Here is a 20,266-nt window from a genome sequence, read left to right as displayed (position 1 = left end):
TGATCTATGTCATCCAAGTGTCCGAAACTGTATATATACCTCATGCCTGTCCAAATTTAGCAAAGATATTTTCGCTGGCGTTAATCTCTTTCTGGCCATTCGCAATTAAAAAATGATTTTTTCAGAAAATATAATGTTTTGTAATATAATTATGTGCTGGTCTTTTGACCGCAACGCACCAGTGGTCTAGTGGTAGAATAGTACCCTGCCACGGTACAGACCCGGGTTCGATTCCCGGCTGGTGCAAAAGATTTAATTTTATTGTTATATTATTATTTTATTCAGACAAGTCCTTGTCCTTGGTCGAGCAAGAAAGTTTTGCAAAAGTCGGCATTTTTCACATTGAGCAAGCCAATCCAATCCTTATGCTCAGAGTGCTGAGTATAAAGGCTTCTACTTCTTCCATAATCTCATCTTGCGGAGCAAGTGCGATCCTACCACTACCGGAAAATGTACTGGAAATCCAATTGCTCTGCTATTCAAACATGAGAACTATTAGGATACCTTGGAACCAGTTACCACAAATTTATTATCCAAAGATTAATAATCCAATTAATTATGCCCAGGCATTGTGTAAATTATGTGGAGATTGTATAATTAACCATCCAGGGGATCCCAACAAAGGAAAGCCATGTTTTTCCAAGCATGCTAACTCCCTTATTATATCATATGCATCAGTGTGATTCCCAATCAGAATTACAGCCTACATAATACAAGCCCTATGTTATGTGGCATTTCAGTCAATGCTAGTAATTTGATGATTTGTGTCTTGTCACTTGTAATTTGCAAAACCTTGAATTATTTCACGTGGTATTTATATGTTGTGCAATCAGAACGTGTTCTTAAATAGTTAAATTTGTGTTACAAATTTAGTTATTTTTCAAATCACGATAATTGATCTAGCATTTCCAATCGACTGTAGAAATGATTGTGATTCTAGTGAAAGAAGAGTTAAAAAACCAAACTTTCTTTGTAAACAAGAAAATTAAAGAAATTTTTCTCCAAGAATTGTGATTTGGGTTTGGAAAATGCTAACCATCACGAGCGGCGAGAGAATGCCGAGAGAAACGACAGCACAAGCTGCCATTTTACTCTCTCCCTCCATGATGGTTAGCTAATGTTAAAATATTGTTTAAAAAAAGGAAAAGAACAACATCACATGTGCTGTCTAACTTTTTCTCAGTTTTGAAGCACTCTTTGTCAAAAATTAATTTCACACACACAAAGTTCATATGCATAATTTTTTTTTCTCTCTCTCAACTCTAGTAGCTGTTAACTTGCTGCTTATCACAAGTATTCAATTTTAGAAAATTTTTTGAATCTCCCTTTTAACTCTAGTAGCTATTAACTTTTTTTTTATATATATTTTACTTAGAACGATGAGACAGAGAGAGAGAGGCGAAACGACCAAAAGTTAATTTCACATACACGAAGTTCACGTGCATAACTTTCTCTCTCTCTCTCTCTTAACTCCAGTAGCCGTTAACTTGTCGCTTATCACAAGTATTCAATTTCAGAAATTTTTTTGAATCTCCTTTTTAACTTCAATAGCCATAAACTTGTGTTGTTGTTTCTCTCAGCCTTCTCTTAACGTTCTCTACATTTAGCACTGCCGGGTTTGGCTTTGGAAACAGATTTTTAAGATGTAGCATAATGAGAGTGAAGACGACCAATAGCAACGGTTGACTAGTTATATTAAAATTTTAAAAATTAAAATTGCAAATGGGCACTCGATGAAGGGAGAAGAAGGTTAATATTTTTATGTGTTTTTATTAGATATGTCATATTGAAAAGGAAAATGATAAACGAACTCAATGAAGACAAAGGAACGACAGAAACGCAAGTTTAGATTGCCGTTTTGACTCGTTTCAAGCGGACCCACAAGAAATAAAAAAAAATGAGTTTGCTTCGTTTTACTCCCCCTTTTACACACACTCTCTAACCACTCATTTTACTCCCCCTCCATTGAGTTTGCTTCGTTTTACTCCCCCTTTTACACACACTCCCCAACCACTCATTTTACTCCCCCTCCATTGAGTTTGCTTCATTACCAGACTCCCCTCCATTGAGCAGGTTTCGTTCGTTACCAGCCCTTTTTTTTTTCTCGCCCAGCCGCAGATCTAGAACGGACCCCTCCATTGAGCAGGCTTCGTTCGTTACCAGCCCTTTTTTTTTTCTCGCCCAGCCCAGATCTACTACAACGTCGCTGCTTTGGAGACTTGTAGTTGTTGCTTGCTGCATCTGTAGGCATTTCTTTTTATTTTTTTTATTTTTTTATGTTGTGGATGATGAAATTTTGAGATTGACAGTGTTAGGATTGTATTAAAAAAATTGGAAACATGGGTGAGTTGTTGTTGACAGTGTTAGCATTGTATTTTCAAAGATAAATAATTGAAAATATTGTATTAAAAAAATTGGAAACATGGGTGAGTTGTTGTTGGTGGTGTTGGATTTGATTTTGTTTGCGTGTGTGAATGTGTACCGTAGCTCACATGGTACGGCCTCGTGTTCATTTAATTCGTTGCTTCAATGCTTCTTCTTCTTCTTCAGAGACATTGAACGTCAGAGCCTCAGCCTTTGGTTTTCATTTTCTCACTCGTCTTCATAAATACTAACAGGGCATTTATTACTGCTCACTGCTCTATTTTTTAGTCTCGACTATGTGAAAATTCATTTATTTGGTTATTATTGATCGTTAAGTTCCGACTTTGGATCTATGCACTTGGGTTTTCAAAAGGGTAACCAGATTTGCTTTTAAGTTATTTCATTTTTTTTGTTTTTATTTGGTTATTATTGATCCCGCTCCGCATTGCTTTAGATCAAAATTTGATTTTTTTTTTCTTTTTGCCCTTCTTTTGACTTAGTACTATGTTGGGAAATATTAATTGTTCAGAAAATGTTTGACCTAGATGCAAATTTGTCTATTTTTGAGCCAAAAAAAGAGTTCTGCTATTTGAGCCAACAAAATCACATGGGTCGTGTCTTTTTTAGGTTTTGTCAATGGGATTTGTTGGCATTGCTGTCTTTTTAACTTACTTATGGTGATGTTGTTCTTTCCTTTTGTGTATTGAGTTGTTTCAGGTCTAAATTGATTAGAGACTTCCAACAACGTTTTAGCCTTATGATAAATTGGTAATGGTTGAGGAGATGAATTTGTTTGCTGGATATTGATGGTTTAGTCTGACAACCAAGATGCTGTAGTTGCCAGTGGATTAAGAGGATTTGTTTGCTAGATATTCATTTTCTTGTTTTCTTTTGGTCTGAATTTGTTTACTGGATATTCATTTTCTCGTTTTCTTTTGGTCTCAATTTGTTTGCTGGATATATTTGCTGGATATTCATTTTCTCGTTTTCTTTTGGTGCAAGTTGCTGTGATCTGTCTTACTTACAGTTGTAGAAATTAGTTTCTTGGTTTATGCTGGCCTTTGTGCTTTGCTGTGAGGCTCCCATTCTTTTTCAGAAGGTTAAAATGTTACTCTTTTTTCCCTCCTGGTTTTGAAATTCTCTCTTATTGTTGGCAGTTGAAATTCTTAGCATAAAAGTCTAGAATATTGATCTAAATTTTTCCAATGTAGAATTCAAATGCCTACTCAAAGCTGTTATGTTGTTTTCAAAGGACGAAAGCCGGGCATATACAATTCTTGGCCTGAATGTCAGATGCAAGTAAATGGATTCAAAGGGAATTCTTATAAATCTTATACATCTTTGTTGGATGCCGAAATAGCCTACAATGATTACATAAAAAGGCATGAAAAATTGCCAGAGACATCCAATATGTTAGAAACTACAAAATTTATTGTGGAAACACTCGAAAAGGGGGTGCAAATTGAAGTGCCTACATGTGACAAAACTGTGCAAACTGATAAAGGCAGAAATGATTGTATTATTCTGCCTATATTATCCATTGTATGTTGTATTTTTGGGATAATCGTTGCTATATGTATTTTGCATAAATGAAATTGTATCCCGTGTTATGTATAAATTTAAATAATTTAAATAAAATGATTATTGTGTATGAATTGTTCCCATGGTTTCAAATTTCCAAAGTTTTTCCCCATTTGCTTGAATTGATGCTTCATGCAAAATATATAGTGTGACTAAACTAAAATTTGACTTAATCAAATTAATTACCCCGGCTTAAAGGAAAGCGCGCGGATGAAACCTATCTAGGCTAGCAAATCTTTTAATCTCTTTAAATTATCTAATAAAGCAGCGAGGCCACAACTATAGCAAAATTAAATAGAACAAAAGATGAAGAAAAATAAGAAACTGTATGAATTGAAAAGATTATTACCTAATTAACCTAACTTTTAAAGAGCTTATATATTGTCATGCAAACATATATACGGTTCAAAATCTATTGATAGACTTCTTACTATTAAAAAAGGAAATAGCGAAATGGATTTTAATAAAAATATCGGAGCTATTCCTTAATAAACGAAAGCATTGATAATCATTCCATTCATTTTTCATAAAAGATGGACTTTCAAATTAGAAAAAGATTCTCTGCAAAAACTGGTCTAAAATGCAATTCTGGTTATAAACGGTGAACCGTTTATTTAAACGGTTAAACGATAACATCCAGAGAGCAACATATTGCCTAAAGCTCTAACCGTTTATGAAAAACAGAAAACACAAAAGATGGGATGGCTACTGGAACTTAACGGTGAACCTTTTATTTAAACGATTAACCGATAACGTCCAGAATTGAAGGTTGTCATCCTCTGGCACTGATTAACAAAACATGATAAGGCTAAATTGTTTTGCAGGTTACTGGAGCCAATCGGCTAACCGTTTATTACAAACGGCTAACCGATAATATCCATAGAAGCCACTTCACGCAAGTCCTTAACCGCTTAATGTAAACGGATAACTGATGTTCATTTTGCAGGTTACTGGAGACAAACGGCGAACCGTTTGTTACAAACGGTTAACCGATAAGATGATAGGGCAGTTTGTTGTAAATCCTACAAGATTATTAAAGACAATTAAACTAAGACCAAATTAATTAAAAAATAGATATTTATTTTTAATCATACCTTATTTTTTGTGCGGACTTGATCTTTTGAACAGATTTCTTTTGAATCGAAGATTCTTTCCTCAGGCAAGGTGGACGGCCTTTACGACGTGTCACTACTGGATCATTTAGTGCAAGTTGAACATTGTTGCTGCCACAACTTACTTCGCCAATAACAGTTCTTTCCACACTCTCACTGTTAATTTGTTTGTTGCTGCTACAACTTGCTCCACCAGTGTTAGTTTTCCCCACACTTTCACAATGAATTTGCTTGGGCAGATCCTTCATTGTTTTCTCAATCCAATCCAACACTGTTTTATAGCTATTTTCATCATCAGACGTTACTATAACATCTTCACTGAAAGCGTTACACATTTTTTCATATCTTTCTTGCTGGATGGTCAAATTCTGTACACCATAACAAACTTTCAGCTTACTATAACATCTCCTTACATCTTTTCTCCACCTTGATAAAATGTATCTTTCTGGAAGTAATTCAACTGAGTTACGTATCAGCACTGCAAGGGCATGTTTGCAAAGAATCCCCCTAAACTGGAATTTTGAACATATACAAGTAACTTCACACTCAGCTTCTTCAAAAATAACCTCAAAGAAGCCTCTTTGACCTTGCCCAAATGATTCAATTATTTGATATATTGATCCTACAGAATCCGAGATATCACAATACATCAGAGTAGTCAATTCTTCTTGAAATTCTTTAAACTTGGAAATGATGTACACTTCTTCAACTTGCCTCTCCATCTCATATCTGGACACGCATGGTGTCCTTTTACTGAAACACTTGGCATCTGCTTGCCATTCTAATTCAGCTTTCCTCCTCAATGCATTTTCATATTGCTTTACAAACTGTTTCAGATTTGTTTTTGAGTTAACAAATTCATCGAAAAATGCATTCATACTTTCACTTCGCTGAGTTGTTGACATTCCTGCCCAAAAATAGCCTTTTAAATAGCATGGGACCCAACGATGCCTCTCATCGTACAAACCATTTAACCAATCATTATCCCACAAATCATATTCTGTAATCATGCAATGCCAAGCTTCCTCAAACGCATCAGAACTCAGTGAATCATATACAGCAGAGAGCAGGGAAAATATAATACCTTCACGTTCTTTGAAAGCCCCTAACTTCTCAAGCACCTTCTTCATTATGTGCCATAAACACCATCGGTGCCTAGTAGTAGGAAAAACGTTTTCAATTGCCTTTTGCATTGCCCTGTCTTGATCTGTAATAATACCAAAGGGAGGAGAATCAGACATGCATGATAGCCACGCCTCAAATAACCACGTAAATGTCTCCGTATCCTCGCGTGAAATCAATCTGCATCCCAACAAAATAGACTGTCCATGGTGATTAACTCCAACAAAGGGTGCAAATGGCATGTCATACTTGTTGGTCAGATATGTAGTGTCAAATGTGATGACATCTCCAAAATATTTGTAAGCTGCCCTACTCCGCGAATCTGCCTAAAACACATTCTTTAATCGATCCTCTTCATCCGAATCAATGCTAAAAAAAAATCCATTACATTCTGCTTGCTTTTTTTATAAGTACTTTAAAAGTGCCATAACATCTCCTTCCTCAAGTTGTAATCGCCTTGTTTTGTCAACAAAATTTCTACAATCTTTTTCTAAGAATGGCACATTTTCATACCCACCAACTCCAACAACAATAGAATTGAAATTTTGGGCTATTCTAATTCCTGCACAATCATTCATTTCAATTCGCTTTTTAGCGCTTGCACTAATTCTGCGATTGCATGGGAAATACCTAGCTTTGTCTAGACTCAATCCATGGTTGTGTTAAAGATTTAAAGTTCGAAGAACCCATTTTCCATCTTCATTTAAACAACCTCCAATTTTTGCATCACAACCATTTTTCACATTCGGTTTCGGCTTCAATGCATTAGCAGATTTACTTTCTGACTTGCCGCTACGCCCACATGCAAATGTTGCATATTTTACAATTCCATCGGTCCCCTTCTTAGTACTTCGAACCTTCACAGGAAACCCCTCTTGTTTACCATAAGCTTTGTAAAATACAAACATTTCTTCATGATTATCAAATAACATTCCAAGAGCTGGCTCACATTCGTTCGGTTCCATAATTTCATTTACATCGTTAGCTCTTGTTTTTTGCAACTCTTCAAATGCATGCTCATTTTCCAAATACTCCATTTCTACAAAATAATTAACATTTGTATTAAGAAACTTATATAACATTTTGTCTAGTAACGAAAATTCCTAACAATTTAAATAAATAAAACACATCCATAAATTTTTATAATTTATTCCATTATCTCCAACAATTTAAATTATAAAATCCTAACAACTTAAATATATAAAACACATCCAGAAATTGTTATAATTTATTCCATTATCTCCAACAATTTAAATTATAAAATCCTAACAACTTAAATATATAAAACACATTCGGAAATTGTTATAATTTATTTCATTATTTTCAGCAATTTAAATTAAAAAAATCCTAACATATATAAAACACATTTAGAAATTGTTATAATTTATTGTATTATTTCCAATCATTTAAATTAAGAAAAATCCTAACATATATAAAACACATTCAAATATTGTTATAATTTATTTCATTATTTCCAACCATTTAAATTTAAAAAATCCTAACATATATAAAACACACTAAAAAATTATTATAATCTATTCCATTATTTCCAGCCATTTAAATTAAAAAAATCATAACAATTCATAACAATTTAAATATATAAAAAATAAAAATCTATGAATTTTTGCAATTTAAATTAAATATTCTAACCATTTAAACATCTCTCACCTCTGTTTGTAGATCTAGATCTAATTTATTTCTTGTGATAACTGAGATACAGAGACAAAATTTGTGAGATGCAGAGACTGGAACTCGTTTGAATTTTGCCTTCCTAAACACAAAGATCTCTCGTACTCAAATGAGAGAAATGGAGAGAGACTACAGAACTAAAAAGTAATCTCCCTTTCATTTATTTTCGTTACTTTTCTTTATTTCTTTTGATTATTTTATTCTTTAAATTCAAAAAGTAACAAACAAAGGGACAAAAGCTGCTTCATTCACGTGCCCATTTTTGGTTTTCATTAATCCCACATGGCAATTTTTTTCTATCGTCCCTTTGTCTTCATTTCGTTCAAATAGTATTGAAAATAGTAAAATGCAAGATTTTATAATTTTTTAGTAATAAAATATTATGATGTAATATTTGTTGCACTTATTGTTTCACAATATATTTAAATAGTAAATGGAAAAATAACCCAACTTAAATATATTAACTAGGAAATTACGTTTCATATTGGTCTTGAAAGTATTTAGGAGCCGGCTTAGCACAAAGCACCAGTGGTCTAGTGGTAGAATAGTACCCTGCCACGGTACAGACCCGGGTTCGATTCCCGGCTGGTGCAAGTGATTTTTGGCCTTTATATGGCCCCAGCTATTTAACAATAGGCAATTGGTCATTGACAGATCAAACCATACACTATTATTGATATGCAGTATTTGCCAAGCATTATTTTGAAAAGCAGTACATGAAGTCTTCAGTGGCTTCCAATATCGGATGGTGAGTTGGTGACCTTCCCATTGATCACGGTATGTTTCTAGTAGGATTTTTCTGTTCTTCTCTACCCAAGGGTCATTTTGCTTTCGTCCATATATTGAGTTATTTACAAGCAAATTTACCTGAGAATCATTCCTGTTACGTGTGTGTCGTTTAGACATGCAAGAAGCTTCAAGTGTTGCATGGTAGACTTGAGTGTCAAGTAATATCTCTTCTTGTGATGGAAGCAAAAATCGACCAGGCAAAACTCCTGCAATCCACTAGCTTTGACATTCATACAAGGGGATAACATGTATGACAAAACTGTACCTAGGAGATGAAATATTAGATTAAACATTCCATGGTATCCTAACCAGTGGCGGATTTAGAAAAATAATTTATCAGGGACTAAATTAAATAACAATAAAATGTAAAAACTGAAGTTTGAATATACAAAATTTTTGATAACACATTTATAATTGTTCTCTAAGTGATTTCATATTCTGAAAACGTTGTGTAATAGACTCATTATCAACACTATTATATTACACACATCTTTTTTTTACATAAACAATCAAATTATTATTTATCCATTCATCTCCCATTTGATTCCGAAGTTAATTCTTTGCAAATTTTATTGCTAAAAATGTTTTCTATATTCTGGTTGTAGAAACTAAAAGAATGGGGCTATTTGATAATTTGACAAGAATTATTTAAAATTTATTAATTTTTCTTTTAAATAAAAAGGGGTAATATTTTTTTTCCCCACTGGTCCCACACTACATCCGCCTCTGATCCCAACAAAGGAAAGACATAGGGCCAAGGCTGGCGGAAAACCATGTTTCTATAGAGCTTCCACAAAATTGACACCCACTTGAAGGATGCCATTGCTACCGAGAAAGGGAATTGATATTTGTACCTTAAAAAGAATATTCTCCCATTACTATATCTATAGTTCATTTTTGTTTCACAATTGCTAATATTGTTTTAACATGTGACAAAAAGATAACTCTTCCATTCAGAAAATGAACAAAATATAACTTATCTAGTTCAGTGTTGAATAATATCTGTAAAAATAACTCTCTGAATCCCAATAACCACCGAGCCATTTTCATGGATACTTTCTGTCTGTATTTTTTCAAAGTGATATCAATATCTTAGATAGACTCGTACTCCAACCTCAGGATTGGAACATACAATGAAACTATACTGACCACCATCTAACCATGGGTGATTACATTTACCATAGAATAGAGCAACATATTATTGTATCCAGGTTGCCCTTCATATGTTCCATCAGCTACCAATTTAGATGCAATGTATACTTTTGCTACTCCAGCTGTCTGTGGAGATATCCACACCAATAAAACAATTCCAATAAAAATTACAATACGTAAGGCGTTGAAAACAACTTAGTCAAGCAATATGATAAGTGAAACTAAAGTAAGGCAGAACTAATTATTGTGTCATCTTTGTCCAAAAAAAAGATTTAAGAAAAATACCCTAACATGGAAATCTATTTATCACAAACGAAGAAAGAAAAAGGGTCACTCCCCTGAAAGAGATGGAGGCTAAATATAGGTAACTTGCTGCACAAGACTAAAGAGTCCAGGAGGAAAATTAAGCGCAGTTTGCACAATGCTTTGATTTGCCAAAAAATCTCCCTGCAAAGACTTTTGCTTAAACTTCTAAACACTTCAGAATTAAATTGTCAATGAGTGTAACTTCAGGTACTTAACTGCATATGAAGGAGTCAAACATGGGCCATCCGGTATCACTCTGTCTTAATCCTTCACTAACCGACTTGGGCAGACCGCAGATGCAATTTGATAGCCAAAATCTTTAATATTTCACCAACAGCCTCTACAGTTTAGAAATACAGAGATAAGTAGAAGTAAGCTGATACACGATTGATCTCTGAAGGGTTAAGGAATGCAATAATTACAGCTATGAGTTTGCTTCAATCCCAAACTCTCTTGAAAACTCCTTCAACTGCATCAACACCTCCCAATGACCCCGGAACCTTCTCGGGTTAGCGGTTCCATCATTTCGGGCCAGAAAAGGGTATTCTCTAAAATTTATGATCTCCCCAATGTAAATTTGTCCTGAGAGAGCTGTAAAGACTAGACCAGGCTGTAACTCGACCTGGGGCATCGCCAAGTGGGTCTGAGTTAACCCCCTTGGTGCCACTCACTTGGCTCTCTCAAACACCACCAACAAGTAGCCTTCCCGACTGAGCTCGCAGGTTGCTACTAGTCCGGCAGTTCCGGCGCCGATCAGGGCAGCATGGCAGAACATGGGCGTTCCTTTCTTTTTTTTTCTCTCTCCATGGTTGCTTAATCGCTTCTTTCTTGTAAATTAATTAGAGTCACCAAAACAAAGATAATTGCAGATATCATATCCTTGATCCAGTAACTCTGAATCAGAGGACCCCAGGCTGGCAGTTTAATTATTGTATTTGACGCCTTTGTTTTTTGTGTGTGCGCGTGCCTTTTAGAGTTCGAAGAATTATCTCATTAATCACCTCTTAATCTCCTATACAGAGCATCTTATAATTAGTGAAGCTTAGCATGCTAGTCATACGGTCGTATCGGGTGTTTTAACGAAAAATGAAACTCGAGTCTTGGCTAATGCTTGCCGTTGCTGGGCAAGTGAGAGAAAAAAAAAATATTACAACACCGTAGGTATCAAGGCATGTATGATTATTCAGGCTATTGTTGTGTAAAATGCATGTGATTTATAATAATGATATATAAAAAGAAAAGAAAATGAATGTCTCAGATCATATTCTTATGCTTTACTTAACAAGTGTACAATAAAATGAAATTCCTAAAGGTCTAGGGGTGGCCACTTTGATCTCATAAAATAGTAAAATACCACTACCCTAGCTGAGCTGTCCTGCACAAAGTGGGATCCGATTGAATTTGCCAAATTGGTGTAGTCTGTACGCGTAGATAACAAGACATTTCCTTTCTTAATATGAACATATACAGCTAGTTAAATTGGATTTGGTGTGAACCTTGAGTGAGAGGTTACCACTTTCAGCTCAATATTTACTTGTTACTCTATTTGAGGTGTACTTGATGAAATCCTCCTGGGCTTGCAAAACCAGGTGGTGATCGTCCCATTCATCACGATATGTCTCTGGTCTTGTATGTCTATTCTTGGAAACATCATTATACATTTGCTTTCTCCATTCTTCGACACCAAGATACCCGCATTGTTCAGCTAGCCAATTGTCATAATCAAACTGAAAAGAACATCCAAAATGCTCACTAAACATTGTTGAAACTGATACTAAACTTCACAACATATAAAAGCCAACTCTGCTGGCTTTTATATGACAATAGCAGTCTAAAGTCTAAAGTCCAAAGTCTAAACAAATAGCACGGAGAAAGGGTTTGGACTACAAAAGACAGTTAGAAAGAGCCTCAAGAGGAGATATTACTTTCAATCTATGTTTTTGCCTCCTCAGTCTATTATTTAGTCAATACTTTAGTCTCCATTTTAGTTACCACCATCGTTAATCCACCAATGTCAAAGAATATGGAAAACCTCTGAATCTGAATCAGCTAGATACTGAATTAATGATAATAGAGAAATGGACCTGAGCCGGAGATGCAGGTTGCGAAACAACTGAGGATAATTGTTCAATGACAAAATTATCTAGAACTTTGCACCAGTTAGGGCATGTTTAGTTTGTCTTTTCCACTTGCCAAAAGAACTTTTTAATTGTCAAAAACTCTTTTTAATTTTTTCTTTTAGTGATTAAAAAAGCTATTTTGCCAAGAGAAGTTCAAAATTTGGGCTTTTGGGAGTAGAGTCTGTAGAGATTTTTTAAAGAGTTAAATTATCCAAAATACCCTTAGTTTATTTACAATATTTCGTCCTTTTGTAATATAATTTTAAAATGCTTGTCTATTAGAGTAATTGCAACTTTTAATAAAAATTCTCATTGACAACCAAACAACTATAAATTTTTTGTCAAAAACTCTACCTAAAGAAAGTTATACCAAACAAAGGTATGCATGCCATCTACAGAACCAAATTTACCTGGTAATCACCCATGTTATGAGTGTATCTCTTAGGTGTTCCAGAAGCTTCAAGAGTTGAGTAAAAGCCTTTAATGTCTTCCATCATCTCTTCTTGAGAAGGTAGCACAATCTGACCAGACAAAACACCAGCAATCCACTTGCTTTGATATTCACACAGGGGAAAGGGGATAACCTGCTTGCCCATCAAATGCAACAGCTTACTTTAACTAGTGAAATCAAGTATCTGATAACTGATATTGCCAGATTACATTAAGTTAGAGATTAACCTTCCAGGGTAAACCAACAAAAGAAAGCCATGGGGCCAAGACTGGCGGAAAAACATGCTTGTACAGTGGCCCCACCCGATTATCATCCATAGTCACAATGCCATTGGTTTCAAGAAATGGGAAGTGATACTTGTACCTTACAGAATTAACAATGCCATATTACTATATATCCATTGGTTGTTTTAACTATCTGATAATGCATCATCCAACACATAATTTCTGAATAGATATATTTTTTTTCCCAGCAGAATGAAAACTACCCAGTGCAATGCAGAATTACATCAGCGTGGACAGTATGGCCATTACGGAATACCACAGCACCATTATCGTGGGCACTTTCTATCTGCATTATTATAATGAAGAATTAGCATTTTAGACCAAACCATCTCCCAGCATGAGGATCAAAAAGCTCCTGCCGTGAAGTTCTTGTGTAGCCACTCCATAAAAACACTTTTTACCATCGAATGAAGCCACATATTATCAAAGCCAGGCTGCTTTTCATATGTTCCATCTGCAACCGATCTGGATACAAGATGGACTTCTTTTGCAACTCCAGCTAAGTCCCTGCATATATCAACAGCACTTGCAGAACTCCCTACCAAAATTATGACCTGTCCTTGGTAGAAAATAGTTCAAACAAGACAAATATTAGGTGTCGGAAAAGATAAATAGGAGAAAGAGAGAATCATTATGAGAAACAACAAAAGTAGTACTTAAACACATCACACCTGATGAAATAGCAGAAACATGGTAACTTTGTTAAAAGTGAGAAGAGAGTTTTTATAAGTAGGTCAGGTAGGAGATGTGTCTCATAACTTAAGACATTAAAAGGTGAAAAAAGCAAACTCTTTCACAACTTGACTAATGAAATGTATGCCCGAACAAAACTTTTACTGAATCTTTAAAGCTATTGACGCATTTGAAAACATAAATGAGGCAGATCTCTAATCTGCTGCCTCTTTAACAGACACATACCTTATCTCTGTATTTTTTATAAGAAATTACACACTTTATCTCATACATATAATAATTTATAATTTAAATTAGCCCCTTCCTTCTACATTCTACAGTATTCAATCTTCGGGAAGAACAATAAGAGGATTAGTACATTAAGATTTTGGGATGCTGACTAAAGAACTCCCTCTTGCAGTGGAACCTAACGAGCGTATTAAATACTTCCTTATGAAGCATATACTTATTTCTCAGCGTGCATTTGTAATTTATTCACCCCATTGTCTTTCATTCAAGCAGTTTCACCACAAAGAGGATAGGCATCAAAAGACGTTGACAAACAAGAGAATTCTAGACTTGATGAGTGGAGAAATGCTCCTTCACGAAATATCTGCAAACTACTATGCATACATTTTTTTAACAAAGTTGCAACAAATTGTAGGAGCAAACCAAGAAAAATTCCAAAAAAAAAAAATGTGCCTGCAGAATTGCCACTCCAAAATGCAATAAAAAGCAGAGTTATTGTTGATTAATGATGAGAAGCAGGAGCCTGACACATACTTGATTCCAAAAAGGTTCAGGAACACGATAATTGTGGCTATGCATTTGCTTCCCTGGCCACACATCGATGCCTGAAAAAAGTGAAAGCAGCAAGAGAAACATCGTAAACATCTTTACAGCAGCACAGAGAGAGAGTTATGCTCAAACATAAGTAGTTAAGTACAATCATCACAAAGCCAAAGCAAACAAAAGTGCCCTCCTTGATTTTGAGACCAAAAATATCATTAGCCAATGAAACAGTAGTTGTGAGCTTCAAAACTGAAGACACCAATTACCGAGTATAATATCAAATATTCAATATCACCAACAAAGAATTTGTAGAAATCATAAAACCATAATTATTCGGTATCATTACTCTCAAGAGCTCACTAGCAGTCAACCTTGTCATTAACACGAAGCTCTTTTTAACTCCAGACAAATCTAAAGCTCACAAAAAATAAATAAACAACATTACCAGGAATCTCAGCAATGCGAGGTTCAGTGTAATGCCCATTACAAACAACAACAGCATCATATATTTCATCACAATCGCCATCACCATTTCTCAATTTTGACTTCACTTTCCATTTGTTATTTTCCATCAAACCAACGTTAACCACCTCACTTTCAAACCTCACCATTTCGTCAATCCCAAATTCACTCACAAACTCCTCCAAGTATCTCAACACCTCCGCATGACCCGGAAACCTTCTCGGGTCCCCCGACCCATCATCCCGGGCCGTGAACGGGTAGTCCGTAAAGCCCATCACCTCTCGAGGCAGGTTTGTTCGGAGGGAGCTGTAGAGACTGGTATGAATGACGGCTCGGTTCGGGTCCACTCCGAGCTGGTCGGATTCCACCCGAGGAGTGTAGACCCATGTGCCGCCAATTCGGTTGCTTTTCTCCAGGACTACAACCTTATGGCCTTCGCGACGGAGCTCGCGAGCCGCGACTAAACCGGCGGCTCCGGCGCCGATCACCGCCACGTTGATAGACTGGATTGACAGCAATGATTTGGTCATTGGGAAATTATGGGTTGTGGGCGTTCGTTTGAGATTATAAATGAAGTTGGCAGCACACGGAAGTTCGATGTCCATGTCCACTGTCCTTTGTCACGGATTGGTTTGGTACCAATCGGGAAGAGTTCTCCTGTGCCACGTCATCCGATCACGTTGGTTTTTTAACTTTTTATATTTCCAAAATGTGCATGATAGAGAAATCTCTTACTCATGTGTTAACTTATAGCTTACGTAAAAAGCAAACGGGTCCAACCGTCATGCCACTACTTTTTTTTAACTATTTTACATAGACCGTAAGTTACTTAAAAAATAACTTAGTAAAACCCTACTTATATAAATAAATGAACAGTTTTTCAACTGTTCTTCTCACTATCATGCTTCATTCGTTTATGGTCCAAGGGTTCAAATCTCGTTGCATATCCATCCAAGGTCAGTGATTTTTTTTTTTTAATTGAGGTTAAAACTCGTGTGAATCTAAGAGTAAATCTCTCCACTTTAAAAGTAGATTTTTTGCATTAAATTATTGGGTAATGAAAAAAAATTTATTCTTGACATGACGTACGATAAAATAAATTATGTGGATTAAAAAATATTTTGTTCAACCTATAAATTTATGCTATGTCAATTTATACAAAAATTTATAACCCTATATCATGTAAAAGCAAATTACACGTATATAACCTCTATGAACAATATGAATTGGGTAAAGTCATATATTACTGATCTTACTCTAGGTGTGGGGTTTTGTTTCCAGTAGCCGAAATGCAATATTGCATTACCGGTCACCTTGGGACCATTCTCAAAGTCGGTATAATAATATCAATTTGTGAAATTGGTGTTCCATATATATGAGGTAGCCAATTTCATCAGCTCACTATTTACTTGTTACTTCATACACTTATGGTGTAATCTGGGAAATCCCCATGGCCTTGCGCAATCAGGTCGTGGTCGTCCCGTTCATCACGGCATGTCTCAGGTCTGGTATGTTTGCCTTTTGAAGCTACATAGTATATTTCCACTCTCCAGTCCTCTGTGTGGCTAGATACCTGCACTGTTCAGCGAGCCTATTGTCGCAATCAAACTGCAGCAACATCCAAAATACAATCTAAACATTGTTGAAAACTGATTAGAATTAAACTTCAACATAGAACATATCAAACTCTGCTGGCTTATATACATCAACGATAATGTAAAATAAAGTATATGAAATTAAGCATTTGATATGTAACACGAGTTCCCTAGAGACTCAAAACATTTGCAGTTTGTAAGAGAGGAACTAGAAACTTAGTTTATCTCTCTAGAATTCAGTACGGAGGCTGCATTTAGAGTACCGAGTACGCAGAAAGAAGATCATCATTATAACCCCCAGTCTCTTGTGGCTCTTTCTCTGAGGAAGAGGAAATATGCTCATTCACAACTTGTGAGTCACAGGAATCCATCCTATCGTTAGTTGAAAATCAAAGAAACGAATAATAGTTAGCTGAAAAGTGTTCAGAATATATTGTGTAATTGGAACATCCTTCCATAACGAAAAAATGACATGAAATCATCGTTTCTACACTTTATAACATTCTTCAGTTGAGTTGGATCAGCCCCAGTGCCCAACTTGATTTGAATCAACGAGCCTAAGGCAACTTACCCTCGATAAGTTAAAATTAAAAGAGGAGACGCAAAAAAAAAAAGGGGACATAAAATCATAAAAAAGGGACATAAAATTACAATATAATTTTGTCATTTTGATTAAGTTTTATAAACATACCTTTGAATAATAAAATTATTGTCATTAGATAATTTATTTCTTTATTATTTCTTCAACAAAATTAATTATATCATATATTGGGGGATTAAAAATAGTTAATGTTTTGGCTGGATTTTGGATGATCCAAATAAAACAATAAAATAGTGAAAAAGAAACAAACGTTGGAGGCTATCTTGTTATGTTTGAAGTGTTCTCCTAAAGGATGGGGGGTTAGCTGGGTGATCTGGGTGTGTGATGAAAAGAGGACAAAGATAGGATTAAAATGAGAATGAAGGGCATCAAAGGTGAGTTGGATGTGTCCCGTAAAACAAAGCAATGGCTAACGTTAGAGGTGGAGCCGGCGGTGTCCGACAACCACACTTCAACGCACAAGTTAGAGTGTGTATAGCAAATGCCAGCTTCAAGGTCAAATGGACCTTCAAGTTATCAACAATAGAGAAAAAAAAAATGCTATGTGGAAGAAGATGAGTGTGTGTTTCTTGAGTGATTAGAAGTTGGTTACCATGGAGTGGACTTTGAGCTTTTGTAGGGTGTGCCTGAGGGTTGTTTTAAGTAATTTCGAACACGTGGAGCTTATTGATTTGCTGCCCTCCCTCTGGTGAGAATATTTTGGTAATTAGGCTTGTAGTCCCAAGATGGTGACCTGTTTAGGTATAGGAGGGAAAGGAACCAACAACCACCCTTTCTATTTGTGGTCATGCTGCCTTTTAGACCACTGCAGATGGTAGCTAATGTGGCAATCTCTCGTTACTGATCCTGGGAATCTGTTCTTCCATTGACTCTTTGTATTTAGCCAAAAGTGAGATGTTTTTTATTTCACAAATAATAGCATCCACTGTTCATATGTGCATCCAACTACCAAACAATTTGGATTTTGATTGTGCACTTTAATATTACGTGTTTTCGCCGGAACTATCTTTCTCTTTGGGAAGCTTATCTAGTGGCTTGCTTTGAGATATCCTGGTGTCCTAGACAAATGATTTAGGGATGGCAATGGGGAGGGGAGGGGAGGGGACCGATCTCTCCGTATCCATCTCTGATATTTTGCGTATGTCCCCGTCCCCGTTAGAATTACTTGAGAGAATCTACATCTCCTCTCCGAATAATAACAGGGGATCCCCGAGGGTCCCCGATCCCCGAATAATTAATACATTTTTTTTTATTTTGAGTTAATCATATTAAAATAAAAAATTCAAATAAAAGTAAAGTTCGAAATATATCTTATATTAATATCTATTACAAAAGCCACATACATTAAATTAGTAAGTAACACAACATGCAAGGGATACAAACTTCTTTTACAAATTATCATGAACAAATTAATAGTCTAATACAAAATTGTTACAAATAAAATCAAATTTAGATTCAAAATTAACTTTTTCAATGGTGGCATGGGCACTTTATAAATGTGGATTATTCCCTTTACAACACAATAGTTAAATCGGAGCAAATCAAAAGTAAATATTAGATTAGATTAGATCAGATATTAAAATTGTGATTCGTTGTGGGCAATTATAACATCTAAAAATAAATAAATAAATAGATTTAAGTTTAAAATATTTAAAGAATATTAAAATTAAAAAAAATGTTTGGCTATTAGAATCTACTCGGTTTTTTTAATGTCCTAAATAAAAATTTAGGACTTTAATTAGTTAATTAGGCCTAAAAGTTTAATAATATAAATATTTTGATATTTTTTATTTTTATCAATATTTATAATTTTATAATTTAAATTTTATTATTTATTTACTAGTAATTAAAAAAAATTAAAATGGGAAAATGGGTAGGGGATGAGGATTCCACCTCATCCTCGTCCCCTCCCCGAATAAGAAATTGGGTATGAAATTATCCTCATACCCTCCCCGAATGGGGAAAATCCCCAAGGGTACCCGTCCCCGTGGGGATTTTTGCCATCCCTAAAATGATTTGCCTCCACTTGTTTGACAACCTTTTGCCACATGTCGTCATGCAATATTTACACCTATACTTCTTCTCAAGCAGTTAGGATTCATGATTTGTAAAAATATTTTAGTGTTACTCAATTTGTATTTGTTTTTATACGTAACTTTAATAACAATATAACTCTAATTAAAAAAATGGGGGGTGATATAAAGATATTGAAGGGGCTTGAAAAGCATTATACCAAAAGAAGAAGAACCCCGGATAAGACTTTGAAGCTAGCTCTGTAGCTCAAGTCTGGGAACCGATTTGGGCTAATTTTACTGTTAAAATGTGTGTGCTGGAAGTAAGTTAACAGACTCAACAAGACACTGTTTACTAACTACCCTACTTCTCAGGCTCCAACTATTTTGCAATCGGTGTTAGGTGTTCTTATGTTGTCATTTAATGATGTAACTTATACCTTGTATAGTTGTATGTATTTATTCACTTTAGCTACGCATCCTTGGACTGTCTATATTATTATTATTATTATTATTTTTCCTGTTCTTTTTAGTTTATTTCCACCAGCTATTTGATTGTTTTGGTAGACGCCATATTTTAAGAATCTAAATTTTATTCTATCATATCATTATTTTTAAGTATCATTATATTGTTAAAGTTGAAATACAAATTTTGTATACAAATTAATGCGACATATATATGCATGTGAATTTCTATATATTAATATCATTTTAGTTAGAATAATTTTTTTTAAATATCATATTATTGTCTTTTCACATCTTTTTAATGTCATTTTTACCCTATGTTTTACAAAATTCATCGATTAGTTTTTCTTTACAGAATTATTTTTAAAAAAAAATGCTTGCACATTTTATTCCACTAATTATTTAGTATAGCGTCAATACAAAAATTGTCAAGATTGTTATACGTTTAATATATTATATATTTAATATAGTAAAATAATACATTGAATATATTATTGATGAGCGAATAGGACATTTACAGACAAAGATAATTTTATATAAGGAATGACTGTAACAGCATTGCACATTTGCACATAGCAAATCAGAGTTGTTCTTCCAACTTCCAAGTTAGCCGCCATCGTCATAGATCACTTGTAGGCATGGGTTGGTTTGAGTTTTATGATGCAAACGTCTTTTGTTTTGGTAAATTCAATTATAT

At 34.9% G+C, this 20,266-nt stretch overlaps 2 protein-coding genes and 2 non-coding genes across 4 annotated transcripts; 2 read left to right on the top strand and 2 right to left on the bottom strand.

Annotated features, from left to right (window-relative positions):
- The first annotated feature begins 175 nt into the window (after positions 1 to 175).
- Positions 176 to 246, top strand: TRNAG-GCC. The gene has a single exon. It is a non-coding gene; the product is annotated as a tRNA-Gly (tRNA).
- Positions 247 to 5,029: 4,783 nt separating this feature from the next.
- LOC112100332 (protein FAR-RED IMPAIRED RESPONSE 1-like) lies at positions 5,030 to 7,216 on the bottom strand. Its single transcript, XM_024189517.1, has 3 exons — positions 6,892 to 7,216; positions 6,594 to 6,741; positions 5,030 to 6,359 (listed from the first exon to the last, which is right to left on the bottom strand). The coding sequence occupies exons 1-3, from the start codon at positions 7,214 to 7,216 to the stop codon at positions 5,030 to 5,032; spliced, it is 1,803 nt and encodes a 600-aa protein (XP_024045285.1).
- Positions 7,217 to 8,390: 1,174 nt separating this feature from the next.
- On the top strand, positions 8,391 to 8,461 carry TRNAG-GCC. Its single transcript has one exon. It is a non-coding gene; the product is annotated as a tRNA-Gly (tRNA).
- Positions 8,462 to 11,266: 2,805 nt separating this feature from the next.
- Positions 11,267 to 15,597, bottom strand: LOC18049889 (flavin-containing monooxygenase FMO GS-OX-like 4). The gene is made up of 7 exons (XM_006440296.2): positions 14,880 to 15,597; positions 14,426 to 14,496; positions 13,372 to 13,524; positions 13,174 to 13,256; positions 12,914 to 13,049; positions 12,646 to 12,819; positions 11,267 to 11,842 (listed from the first exon to the last, which is right to left on the bottom strand). Exons 1-7 carry the CDS (start codon positions 15,499 to 15,501, stop codon positions 11,639 to 11,641), a joined length of 1,443 nt encoding a protein of 480 aa, XP_006440359.1. The 5' UTR covers positions 15,502 to 15,597; the 3' UTR covers positions 11,267 to 11,638.
- Positions 15,598 to 20,266: the final 4,669 nt, after the last annotated feature.

Source organism: Citrus clementina, unplaced genomic scaffold (genome assembly GCF_000493195.1).
Source record: "Citrus clementina cultivar Clemenules unplaced genomic scaffold, Citrus_clementina_v1.0 scaffold_3, whole genome shotgun sequence".
Taxonomy (NCBI): Eukaryota; Viridiplantae; Streptophyta; class Magnoliopsida; order Sapindales; family Rutaceae; genus Citrus; species Citrus x clementina.
Note: the sequence above shows the minus strand (reverse complement) of the source record. Positions and strands in the feature narration are given on the sequence as shown.

Bases quoted from the DNA above. Each gene is read 5' to 3' on its own strand.
- LOC112100332 (XM_024189517.1), bottom strand. From the start codon at position 7,216: ATGGAGTATTTGGAAAATGAGCATGCATTTGAAGAGTTGCAAAAAACA. The intron at 6,742-6,891 runs GTTGTTTAAATG...ATGATTGTGCAG, and splicing joins TTGTGATGCAAAAATTGGAG to GAATTAGAATAGCCCAAAAT. The intron at 6,360-6,593 runs GTACTTATAAAA...GTTGGGATGCAG, and splicing joins GATGTTATGGCACTTTTAAA to ATTGATTTCACGCGAGGATA.
- LOC18049889 (XM_006440296.2), bottom strand. From the start codon at position 15,501: ATGGACATCGAACTTCCGTGTGCTGCCAACTTCATTTATAATCTCAAA. The intron at 13,050-13,173 runs GTAGTTTTCATT...TAATTCTGTAAG, and splicing joins GTAATTCTGCATTGCACTGG to GTACAAGTATCACTTCCCAT. The intron at 11,843-12,645 runs GTAAATTTGGTT...TGTTCTTTTCAG, and splicing joins ATAACATGGGTGATTACCAG to TTTGATTATGACAATTGGCT.